Source organism: Equus caballus, chromosome 3, assembly GCF_041296265.1.
Source record: "Equus caballus isolate H_3958 breed thoroughbred chromosome 3, TB-T2T, whole genome shotgun sequence".
NCBI lineage: Eukaryota > Metazoa > Chordata > Mammalia > Perissodactyla > Equidae > Equus > Equus caballus.
In genome coordinates this window covers 123,704,882-123,717,837 of record NC_091686.1, presented here as the reverse complement: position 1 = coordinate 123,717,837, position 12,956 = coordinate 123,704,882, and the positions used below count along the sequence as shown (strand labels likewise).

The 12,956-nt window shown below is 41.4% G+C and overlaps 1 protein-coding gene across 2 annotated transcripts in view; it reads left to right on the top strand.

The window, feature by feature from the left end:
* Window positions 1–12,956, top strand: part of FAM193A (family with sequence similarity 193 member A) — a 178,284-nt gene that overhangs the window by 9,325 nt on the left and 156,003 nt on the right. Inside the window, exon 2 of one of the 2 annotated variants that reach the window (XM_070264037.1) lies at window positions 5,687–5,785. The exons of the other annotated variant lie outside the window; for it this stretch is intronic. Within the exon in view, the coding sequence (XP_070120138.1) occupies window positions 5,738–5,785 (48 nt within the window). The 5' untranslated portion in view covers window positions 5,687–5,737. The remainder of the gene's footprint in view (window positions 1–5,686; window positions 5,786–12,956) is intronic. 2 annotated transcript variants of the gene reach the window in all.

Sequence of the window (12,956 nt, the reverse complement as noted above, 5' to 3'; positions counted from 1 at the left end):
GGCTTAATTACTAATTGAAGATCTATTTGGTGCTAGTATGAGATGTTTCTGTGCATTGTATAGCCCTCTTTATTGGACTTTTTTGACCCTATAGGCTTTCTGAACTCATTTGCTGGAATACACTAGTGTGGAGACACCAGCAGTCTTTATTTTGGAGAGAGTTTAACCAGTATGAATTGAAATTGAATGACTTGTATCTCGTAGGCCTACAAAACGTTTTTTGTTTTTTACTGTAGACATCAGTTTTAGTTTCTAAACTATCTAGAGTTACTTCAGTAATGATTGTGGCAATGAATTATCACATGTTGTTTCCTGTGGAAATTGACCTTTTCTTTTTTTTAATTGAGTTCGTAATAGTTTACATCATTGTGAAATTTCAGCTGTACATTATTTCTTGTCCGTAACCACGTTTAAGTGCTCCCCTTCACCCCCTGTGCCCACTCCACATCCCCCTTCCCCTGGTAACCACTGAACTTTTCTCTTTGTGTGTTTATCTTCCACATATGAGTGAAGTCATATGGTGTTGGTCTTTCTCACTTTGGCTTATTTTGCTTAACGTAGTATCCTCCAGGTCCATCCATGTTGTTGCAGATGGGATGATTTTGTCTTTTTTTTTATGGCTGAGTAATATTCCATTGTATACATATACCACATCTTCTTTATCCAGTCATTGGTCGATGGGCACTTGGGTTGCTTCCATGTCTTGGCTATTGTGAATAGTGCTGCAATGAACATAAGGGTACATGGGTCACTTTGTATTGTTGGTTTCAAGTTGTTTGGATAGATACCCAATAGCAGGATAGCTGGGTCATATGGTATTTCTACTTTTAGTTTCTGGGGGAATCTCCATACTGTTTTCCATAGTAGCTGCACCAGTTTGCATTCCCACCAGCAGTGTATGAGGGTTCCCTTTTCTCCTCACCCTCTCCATTTATTTATTTATTTATTTATTTTTAAAGATTGGCACCTGAGCTAACGTCTGTTGCTAATCTCCCTTTTTTTTTTTTCTTCTCCCCAAAGCCCCCCAGTACATAGTTGTATATTCTATTTGTAGGTCCTTCTGGTTGTGCTGTGTGGGACATTGCCTCAGCATGGCTTGATGAGTGGTGCTAGGTCTGTGCCCAGGATCAGAACCGGTGAAACCCTGGGCTGCCGAAGCAGAGCTCACAAACCAGCCCCCCACATTTGTTATTTTTAGTCTTAGTGATGATAGCCATTTTAACAGGTGTAAGGTGTTATCTTAGTGTAGTTTTGATTTGCATTTCCCTGATGATTAGTGATGTTGAACATCTTTTCATGTGTTTGTTGACCATGTGTGTATCTTCTATGGAAAAATGTCTGTTCATATCCTCTGCCCATGTTTTGATTGGGCTGTTTGTTTTTTTGTTGTTCAGTTGTGTGAGTTCTTTATATTATTCTTTATATATTATCCCCTTGTCGGATATGTGATTTGCAAATATTTTCTCCCAGTTGGTGGTTTGTCTTTTTGTTTTCATCCTAGTTTCTTTAGTCTGATGAAGTCCCACTTGTTTGTTTTTTCTTTTGTTTCTCTTGTCTGAGAAGACATGGTATTCGAAAAGATCCTTTTAAGTTTGATGTCAAAGAGTGTACTACCTATATTTTCTTCCAGAAGCTGTATGGTTTTAGCACTTATCTTCAAGTCTTGATCCATTTTGAGTTTATTTTTGTGTATGGCATGAGATAATGAAATTGACCTTTTCTTTCACATACACTCGTAGAATACAAAGAACATTTTTCTCTTGAATATTTTGAGCACCGTATTAGTTATATTTTGAAACTGAATGAGAGGTTGGGAAATTTACCTTCTTATGGCCCTTTTTTTAAAATATTCTTTTTTTTGGGAATAATTTTGGACTGATAGAAAAGTTGCCAAGTTAGTATAGAGAGTTCCCATTATTTCCTTCAGCCAGCTTTCCCTAATGTTGACATCTTATGTAACTTTGGTATATTTGTTAAAACTAAGAAATTAAAATTGGTACAATATTATTAACTACAGACTTTATTTGGATTTCACTAATTTTTCCACTATCTTACTTCTATTCCAGGATCTAATCTAGGATACCACATTGCATTTAGTGGCCCAAAATTTTAATTTTATTTCTTTTTAGCTGCCTCATCTATGAAATGGGAAGATTAATTTTTATTTTCTTCAAGGAAGTCTCACAAAAGCTAATTAATATTCATTTTAAAGTATGGTAGTAATTTTATATGCTAAAATTCAGTGAAATTTTTTAACTATTTAATGGTTTGCTACAGTCTAATTCTTTTCTCTAGAAATGCTGGGCAATTATTCCACTGTGGTGAAAGTAGCCTAGTGGGGTAAATATTCTCTGCAAGTTCCTGCTGAGAGCTTAGCTCCCTCTTCAGAGGCCACTGAAGGGGTAACCTGTCAGCGGGTGCCTCCCTTGTTGATGGTTAGGACAGCTTAGAGAAGGGACTTACCAGCCCCTTGCCAAAGCTGTTTGGTTGCTTTGGATGAAGAAATTCTATAGGGTCTGGTGGTGCAGCGGTTAAGTTCTCATGTTCTGCTTCGGCGGCCCAGGGTTTGCCAGCTCCCATCCTGGGTGTGGACATGGCACCACTTGGCATGCCATGCTGTGGTAGGTGTCCCACATATAAAGTAGAGGAAGATGGGCGTGGATGTTAGCTCAGGGCCAGTCTTCCTCAGCAAAAAAGAGGAGGATTGGTAGCAGATGTTACCTCAGGGCTAATCTTCCTCAAAAAAAAAAAGAAATTCTATAAATGAATTCTTAATCATGCTTATAATATTTCTGTTGTTTTCTGTTTTTAAAAGGATTAAAAACAGCATCACTTGTTAACTCGCTTAAATTGTAGCTACTGTCAATATTCTCCCTTCCTTTAAAAGAATAATAGGTCAGTTTTATGTCAGCCAAAAAAAAGAAGAATAGGAAAGTTGGATTTGTCAACCAGTATTACAATTAAGTGATCTCCACAAACCTTGAGGTGAACTGTTCTTTGTATGTTTGCACATTTTCACATGCCCACACCAGTATTCCAGTTGGGATGCTGGGATTGGCAAATCATGGACTTGTAGGCCTTTAGAACTGAACGGGACAACAACACAACACACTTAGTGCTGAAACAATTTTTTTGCTATCTGAGGAAACAGGCCAAAAGAGTCGAGTTTGAGAAATTCCTTTAATTGTCTTAGTCATTGTCCCCTCTTGCACCTTTCAACTCCTGGTGGCATTTATCACTTATCAGTAATCACCAGAGATAGAAGACTCTCCTGTTTTACTCTAGTCTTCCTTACTCCCCTCCCAGTCTCTGCATGTCCTTTCTCTCAGCCGGTGTTTGTGAGTGCACTCTGCTACTACACTCCCCACCTTTTCTACACATGAACCTGCCCGCTTGCCTGAGCATGTGGATGTCTTCACATTTCTTTGATGGCACCTTCGCTTGCTCTTCTGCTGTGCCTTGCTTGCCAGACTCTGGCCGAATCGAGAAGTTCTCATCCTTCTTGCTCTTAGCTTCCTTCTGCTTTGTTGTTCTCCTGCTGTCGCCGCCTCTGTCTGGCACTGTAGTATCGTGTTCTGCCTCTCTGGTGTGGCCTGCACAGTGTGGGTGGGCCATGTCCTCCTCGCCTCTGTGCCTTTGTTGGTGCTCCTTCCTCTGCAGTGTTTCTCTCGCTTCTTCCCCCAGTTAACTGCTGTTCCTCTCTAAGAGGAGGTCATGTGTTGTCCCTGTAGGAAGCGTGCCTTCGCTATCCTAGGCCAGGCTGTTGCCTCTCTTCTAGGTTCCTTTGGTGCCTGTCCTTAGCTCGGCCACAGCACTTAGACTGGATTGTAATCCCTGGTTTATTGGAATGTTTTCTTGCGCTCTGTGGCTTACTCAGCACTTAGTAACATGCTCAGAAAATGTGTTCTGGGATCCAGGCCAGTTGATATGGGCTCCTGCAATTCTTCCCCCATCCCTTTTTTCTGAAATCTGTTGTCTTTTAATTTGGAAGAAAGCTTTTTTCCTTTTTTCCAAAGTTAATCCTGTACTCCAGGGGTTTTTAACTGATAGATTTTAGTGAGTATCTTAAACCTATGGAAAATCACTGCAAAATTTATGTGTGAGTGTGTTATCTTGAGGTCTATTCAAAACCTCTCTGTCTTTTCTCTCCTGGGTCTTGTATCTTTCTTCCTCTATTGAGCTATTTTCCTTAGCATTCAGATTTTGATTTTCCCATCTTCCCTTGCCCCTTCAGTCCTTCTCTTAACCTTGCTTAACCATGTAAGATAGCTTTCTCTCTTTGTTCTACTCACTGCCATCAAACGACTTGAAATATTAGTTAATAATGCTAGTTAATACTGGTTGCTTCTACTTCCTTCATCCTCATTTCCTGTTTTACTCCCTTATCCAGCTTTTTCATCTACCACTTTAATAGCCTTCATAGGGGTCATTAAGTGACCCTATCTTTACAAATCCTGTAGTTGTTTTTCAATCCTGATAACATTTGAGATTGTTGCATTTGACCTTGATTGTATGCACCTTTCTGGAATTCTCTTTTGCCTCCTTTTGTCCGGTGCTGTCCTGTCTCTCCTCCTGACTCTTGTGCTGCTTACCCTCCCAGCTTTGGCGAGCTCACTTATTCCTACACTTCCAACTCGCAGCTTTTTTTTTTGAGGAAGATTAGCCCTGAGCTAACATCTGCTGCGAATCCTCGTCTTTTTGCTAAGGAAGACTGGCCCTGAGCTAACATCCATGTCCATCTTCCTCTGCTTTATATGTGGGATGCCTGCCACAGCACAGCTTGACAAGTGGTGCATAGGTCTGCACCTGGGATCCAAACCGGTGAACCCCGGGCCGCCGAAGTGGAGTGTGCACACCGCTGTGCCATCGGGCCGGCCCCACCAACTCTCACCTTGATACAGATGATTCTATGTCCAGTTCTTTCTCTCAAATTCAGACTTACATTTGATATTTTCAGCATATGTTGGTAGAGATTTCTGATGATAGTTAGACACTCAAATGGTTGATCAATAAATCTCGAACATTGTGGATGTACTCACTTGCTAAACTGATGGTTGAGACCTCACCCCCAACCCTGCATCTGTGGTAAGTGAACTCAGCTTGTCCATATTTAGACTAAACTCTTCTTTCCATATTATAAAATAGTCCTTAGGTATAACTGGTTTGTTTGCTGGCTAATTTATCAAAAGATGCTTTTGTCTAAAGATCTCAGGCCAGCTGTATGTGGTTGTGCATTGGATACAGTTTCCTCATCTGTCAGGTAGGAAGATTATGCTAGATCATCTTGAAGGTCTTTTCCAACTTTGTAAATCTATGGTTGTCTCTCCTTTGGTCACACCCTGTCAGAGACTACCCGTCGCCTACTGCAGGGGTCTGTAAACTGTGGTGCACTTGAGAGGTGCACTGGGAGTAGGTAGGACGCTCCCTGGTGATGCAGGAAGAACACATTGGTCCTTATGTTTTCAAATAAGACATTGCCCTTTACAGATGTTTAGTGTATGATTGAGACTGGCACCCTCACTTGATCCGTATTTCAGAGTCATGTTCATGATTCTTGAGGTATCCTGAGGCAGGGGAGGAAGTTTGTTCACTTAGAGTGTGTTGAAGCCTATAGCAGTTAATGAGCACGAAGCACATTAATGAAGTTTGCTGTCTAATTTTAATTAAACTGGTCCTCACAAAATAGGTAGTCTTCAAAGAAACCCTGGATTGAAGATAACGTCAATAATGAAAGCGTATGAAACAGCAAAGAATTGATGGCAGAACCACCGCTACTACTTCCCACGTAAGCTCTTTGTTAACCACATAATGAAGTTAAGAAAATGACCTAAGCAGAACTAAGAGTCAACTCGCACAGATTACTTGAAACATGGAGTTATATCCACTTTTGTTAATGATGAACCGTGTCCAAAGGGATTATCTTGCATTGAGATTTTAGGGAAGAAAAGTATATAGTCTTGGGGGCCAGCCCCGTGGCCAAGTGGTTAAGTTCACACACTCTGCTTCAGCGGCCCAGGGTTTTGCCGGTTTGGATCCTGGGCGCAGACATGGCACCGCTCGTCAGGCCACGTTGAGGCAGCGTCCCACATGCCACAACTAGAAGGACCCACAACTAAAAAAATATACAACTGTGTACTGGGGGGATTTGAGGAGATAAATCAGGAATAAAAAAAAGAAGATTGGCAACAGTTGTTAGCTCAGGTGCCAATCTTTAAAAAAAAAAAGTATATAGTCTTTACAGTCAGCAAAATATTTACAAACTAAGCATCCAGAGGAGAAACAATACCTATAAATTTTGTGGTAAGGTTTAAAGTCCTGCATTGCTCAATCTAGTACTTTATAAAATTTCATTAAGCTTAAGGATGAGCTCCTTCTGAGGTTTCTAACTTAGATTTCTATATGGTTCAGTTTCAGAAGGAACTACAGCTAATTTGTACAGACATTTAATATGGAGAATTAGGAGCATACGACATTTTGGAAAGGACAGGTGGAACAGGCTCTCTGGGCTGGTCTCCCAAGAACGACTTCCAGAACAAAAGTACAGCACTCAGCTGTGGAGTTGGTCAAGCCATTCTGCAACATTGGCCACACTTACCTAATACTAAAAGAAAATATGCACAGACCATTGGGGAAGAGCTTGCTCTTCCACTAGGGAGGAGGCAAAAGAGCTGAAATAATTCACGGGAAACAAGATGGCAACAGAATAAGTACATTACTTTGTCAGCAAATACGTTTGCAGTATACATAGAAAATATTGCAGAAAATTTGAAAAAAATAAATTATGGTGTGTAGGGAGTTTGCTCTGAGATGATAGAAACAGGTGTTTCTAAACAGATTTCAGCATATGCTTTTTGCTAGATTCAGATTGAGTACTTTTTTTTTTTTGTGAGCCATTGAATATCCTGGAGCATATGTATTCTGAAATGATTCCTTTAATAAACAGAGTTTTGTGGAAAAACTAGATTTAACCAGTGATGGTGCAGCCACTGTAATTTAAAAAAAAAAAAGATTCTTGGATAGAGTAGGATTGCAGAAAGAACACATGTGAAGTTTATTTACCACACGATGCATGGAGAAGTTCTTATAGCAACTAATCAAAGCCAGCAGCACATAAGGGATCAGCCTGAGACGTTTACAAAGCAGTAAATCTTGACAGTGTTTTGTAATGAGATGAGGAGTAACTATGAAAATACTTGGCGAGATACAGAACATTGCTGGTTATCTTGTGGCAAAATTTAGATCATTGCCTATTCTGAAGGTGAATTGAGTGTTTTGTTTTACATGAAGACAAGCGGTCTAAATTTGCTGTAGTAAGTGCCTTTTCTGTAAGTGCCTGTCAGGAGAAAGCTACCTAGGAAATTCAGTATTTTTGAGAAAATAAACACTTAGTCTGCCCCCTCAAGGTAAAGGTGACATTTTAACAATGTGTAGAAAATTGCTTTTTGAAAGGAACTCTGGCCATAGAGAGAGTGTTTTGAAAATGGATGTTTAGTGTTGACTCCATTATTATTATTATTATTTTTTGCTAAGAATATGTAAATAGTCATCTTACTGCACACTTAAACTTGGAAATGGATTTTTAGCCTATTTAAAAGCTGCTTGTAACATTTAGTTTTGAACTTTTATTTATTAAAAAATATAGGGGCCAGCCCGGTAGCGCAGCGTTTAGTATGCACGTTCTGCTTCGGCAGCCCGGGGTTCTCCGGTTCGGATCCTGGGTGTGGACATGGCACCGCTTGGCCCGCCATGCTGTGGTAGGCGTCCCGCATATAAAGTGGAGGAAGATGGGCACGGATGTTAGCTCAGGGCCAGGCTTCCTCAGCAAAAAGAGGAGGATTGGCAGTAGTTAGCTCAGGGCTAATCTTCCTCAAAACAAACAAACAAACAAAAATATCCCTTCTGATTACTGTGTAAGACTGATCTCTGATGAAGAAGATGAAAATTGACTAGCTGAATTTCAGCGAAAATCCTTGCATGATTGATTGGTGGGATTGAAAATTGATTGGCATGATTTGCCAAGTGCAGCCAATGATGTGGTTCTTCCATTTAGCTCTGTCTTTAAAGGGGAGTGACCTTTTCAGTAAAGACTGCCAGTAAAACCAGCTTTCTAAATAATTTGTAGTGCTCTAAAGACCTGGTTTTAACAGAAAGTATTATACCAAGGTTTTAAAAAATAATAAAGTACGTTCAGTCACACCAGTCTCCTTAAATTTTTTTCTCCTGATTTTTTTGTGCTATAAAAAGGCACAGTGGTTAAGTTCACACGTTCCGCTTTGTGGCCTGGGGTTTGCTAGTTTGGATCCTGGGTGTGGACATACGGACCGCTTGTCAATCCATGCTGTGGTAGGCGTCCCACATATAAAGTAGAGGAAGGCGGGCACGGACGTTAGTTCAGGGCCAGTCTTCCTCAGCAAAAAGAGGAGGATTGGCAGCAGATGTTAGCTCGGGGTAATCTTCCTAAAAAAAAAAGATTTTTGGTATTGTTAATAAAAAAACAAGTATGCTAAAACACAGTTTCATTTTTATCTTATTGTATGTTTCTATATTTTGTGTGTATTTTATTGTATGTAAATTACATTCATCAACTGCATCTGAGCACCTTCTCTGTTAGTAGTAAGAGATAGAGGATGATCTCAAAGCTATGGCCTTGTGCCGTACCCAGGCGTGCAGTCTCAAATGTGGGTCTGGGGCTTGTGCGCTCAGGTCTTCCTGATCGGAAGTCCTTCCAGAGGAGTGCCACTTGCTGGTGACCAAGCAAGACATCTCTCCAGCTGGGTCCCTTTCTCCTTTCTCCCTTTATCCTGTGCTTTCTCACACCACATATCTGGATCTTGGCTCTCCACTTTTGCTCTCCAGAAGTGCTTTTTCTCCTGCTTCCTCTTTTCTTGTCCCATTCCCCATCCCTTCCTTCCGCTTCTGCCTCCTAAGAGTCTAGCCATCCTTTGCAGCCTAACCTCATGCTGCCTTCTGCATTCAGCTTACCCTCTCTCAACTAGAGCAATTATCCCTAATGACACTGAACACATTTGTATTTACCTGCATATTTATTGACTTTTAATAAGTTGCAAGTTTATTGAAGGTAGAAAAGTTTTAAGGCCTAGTACCTTGTTCATAGTATCTTGTTTATAGCCAGTAAGTGTTGAATGAATCAATTGAGAAGAAGAATTAGGAATTTTTTTTAAGTTGTCTAAAAATTTCAGTATCACATCTGAAGTGTAGAAATTTTCTACCATGTGAATTTAGACAGTCTTGCCAATTTAATCCAGATGTTCAAACATACTAAACTAAAAAGTATAGTAAGACATTCTAGGCCAGCATTTCCCACCGTGATATGTGTGTTGTTACTAGGTATAGCGACCACAGTGTACGGGGCAAAAATAAGAGAAGTATTGCTATGAAAGAGGAGGGGTGGTTATTTGGAGAATTAGAACTTACATCTTAGGCAATAATTGCCTGAATATGTTTTCTTGTGTACCCAGTCGATTTCAGATTTAGTTAGTTCTGATTTTGGAGTGTAAAAGGATCCTGTTAATGATTATTCTCTTCCTTTTTCTACGGCATGGAAACTCATGATTGGGTAGGAATAAGTCTTTAGATCATTCCAGAAGTTAAACACAGTTTGTTTCAATATTGTCCTAGTTATTTATTGAAACACTCGTGGGCTTACTCCTCCAGACTCTTGTAAAGAGCCAGCTGATCAGAAATCTATGTGTGGGGATGAGAAATTGTAATGGAAATTCTGTTGCTAACAGTCGTGGAATTTAACTTTCTAAAAACTGGGTTTTATTTAGCAGCAACACAAAAGCAGTCCAAAGGTAGTTTATTCAGTCATATTTAAACATAATTGTGCAGATAAGAGCTTAGTGCTATTGAACTCAGTTTCAATAGTGAGAATTCTGGTGTTTAACATCCTGAAATACACTTGAGAGCTGTGGGGACGAGTCAGGGCACACCTGAGATCTGGCCTCATTAATCATATATTTAGAGGATCTGTTTTGTGTCAGGAAGTGTTCTTGGCACTGAGGATACATCAGATGATCAGATGGAGGTCCCCCTTCCCACTTTCTTAGGAAGAGACAATAAATTAGGTAGAGTGGTGAGATACTGGGCATGATGCCTGCAGTGTTAGGCCAGGGGGTCAGGGAAAGTCTTCCGGAGAAGGTAACACTGAGCACAGACCCAAAGGGCAGTGAAGGAGCAAAGCTATGCAGACATCTGGGTAAGAGTGTTCTAAACAGAGAGAACGACAGGTGCCAAGGCCTTGTGACTCCATTTTTATTTCAGATAATTCCATTCAAATAAAATATGCTTTCAGGGGCTGGCCCCGTGGCCGAGTGGTTAAGTTCGCGCTCTGCTGTAGGCGGCCCAGTGTTTCGTTGGTTCGAATCCTGGGCGCGGACATGGCACCGCTCATCAAACCACGCTGAGGCAGCGTCCCACATGCCACAAGTAGAAGGACCCACAACGAAGAATATACAACTATGTACCAGGGGGGCTTTGGGGAGAAAAAGGAAAAAATAAAATCTAAAAAAAAAAAAAAAAAAATGCTTTCATAATCAGTTGGATCCAAATATTGTCTAGAATCTGATCACAAAGTCAGATTTCTGGGTAGTCCTGGGATTCACACATTCATCCTTAAAATTTTAGGCTTAGTATATTGTCGTGGTGAGGAGACTTTGATTTCATCTCATTCAGATGCTCTTGAAAGTGGAGCCACACTCTTAGGGTCAGATGCTGGATAATTCGCGTAATATCTGGAGGTTTTCACACCTAATATTTAAGTAACAGAAACTTAAAGCATGATTCTAATCTTCACTTTTGAATACCTTCTGAAGTTGTGGAAGTTGAATACCGACTTCCACTACATAGCCCAGCAGTGCTTCAGAATTAGTGATTCTGAGTAGTCAGGCAGCAGTGGATGTTTGGGGTTTCTGTTGCCATCTGCTCAGTCTGCAGCCACGCTGAACCTGTCTTCCTTGGGCGAATTGCCTTACTCTTATTTCTACTTGCAGGGTTGAATTCAGTGTTCAGATCTTCCATTTGTAAGGAAGCAGTACATCCTCTAAGCCATTGTGGATTTGGTAATCCGGATTTCTTACAGCTCTTTAAATTCAGAAAATCATTCTGAGCTGAAGAAGCAACTCTGTAAATCTCTTAAAAGAGCTTTGATGACATGCTTAGAAGATATCAAAATCAAATCTCCTTGTTTTTTCCTCCATATATTTTAAACTTTCCCTAATGATTCCATGAACTGGGGAAGAATAGTCACACTCTTGGTCACCTCATCTGTTATTCCCCCTTGCAAGGGTCACAGTACAGTCTTTGGGTGTCTGGCACAGCAGTAAAGGGCCCTCTAGCTCTCTCTCTTGACTGGAGTAATTGAAACTCTTTTCTCCCCTTCATTGCTGAAGTCCTGTGGTGACACAGGAGATAAACCCTCCGATGTCTAGGCCTAAGGCTGTGTGTGGTTTAGAAGAAAGAGTGAATTAGCCCATGCCTGCAGGATTTGGAGAGCTCCTTCCTAGACCACGGCTTAGCTAGAGGAGCTGGGGCTTGTTCCAGTCCTCATTCCCTGGCCTGGGAACTTTTGTGCTAACCAGTTTAGGAGAACAAATGTTTCTGTCAAGTCTCATTCTCAGCTGGGCTGCATTTAGTTGTGTTTCCCAGATGGAAGTCGAGCCCTCTAAGTGCTGACCGCATCAGTGCCTCTCCCTCTCCTTCCCACCCCTTCCTACCCCCTCCTGCCCTCTGTTGTTTTCAGGGTTCTTTAGATTACAAGAAACAGAAGGCCACTCAGCTTACTTTAAGAGAAGAACTGCTGTGGACAGGCAGCTCTGGCGCCCTCCTGTCCTGTTGCTCTTCTCTCTCTGGGGCAGCTTCCCTGAGCGCCTCTCTTCTGGCTGGCCCACCTTACCCACAGGTTCTCCTCTTTGTTGATTCTGCTTGTCATGGCTCCAACTCTTACTCCTGGTAGCTTCTCACGATTACTGGCTGATTTCGCTTTGTATTTTGGTCCATGTTTCTCAGAAGTGGACCAGATCAAGTTTTTATGCTAGGCCTTGTCATGGGTCCTTGGCCACACTCTGGTGGGCAGACTGTCCCCTGTGGGTTAATTATCCATTCTCAGGCATGAAGGAGAGGGTAGGGCCTGGGATACGAGGCAGGGGGACTGTGAGGGCACTGTCGTTGATGAGAGCCACCTTGCAGGCAAGCTTGGAGATGCACACCTGTTAGGACAGTGTGCTTCTGTTCGGTTATATGTAAAAAATTCGTATGTGTAATATGAGTTTGAAAGTGAGTGGCTTCCAAGGTAGAACACTTAATTTTATTTAAAGATGTCTTGGCACAGGAGAGTTTTGAGGGATATGTGTAGGGAAAAATTCTAGACCAAAACTTTTTATTTACCACTTTATAAATCTTGGTCAAGACATCAAAATGGTTTATAAAGAGTGAGCTTTAATTAAAAATTAAGCCCAAAGTAATATTTCAAGCTTTCTTTCTAATAGTCTTTCCCCCTAAATGAGGTCCTGTATGGCTACCTAATGGAAACCAGATTGTCCCAGGATGTGGCCTCACAGCAGGGTCTGGACTAGGGACCTGGATGTTTTTCCAGCCTTGCCAGGAATTCACTGTGTGATCAGGAGAGAGTCTTTTGTCCTCCTCTGATTTGTAAAATGAGAGATTTAGGTGAGATTAAAGGTTGCAAGCTGGGCCTGGCTCTGCATGTGAATTGAAGCTATTGGAAGGCCAGGTAAGGGGGAAGCCATGTGCCACACCCAGCCCTGTTGTGTGGACCTAGAGGAAGAGTGGTGGGAAGTGCCCCGTGGGACCTTGAGACCTGGGCTGAGGGTTTTAATCTTTTGATTAAGAGCAGTTGGAGACAGTTGAAGGGCTTTGAACACCAGAGAAAACCTCTCTGGCTGCAGTGAGGATGACGGTTTGCAGGATAACAGTGG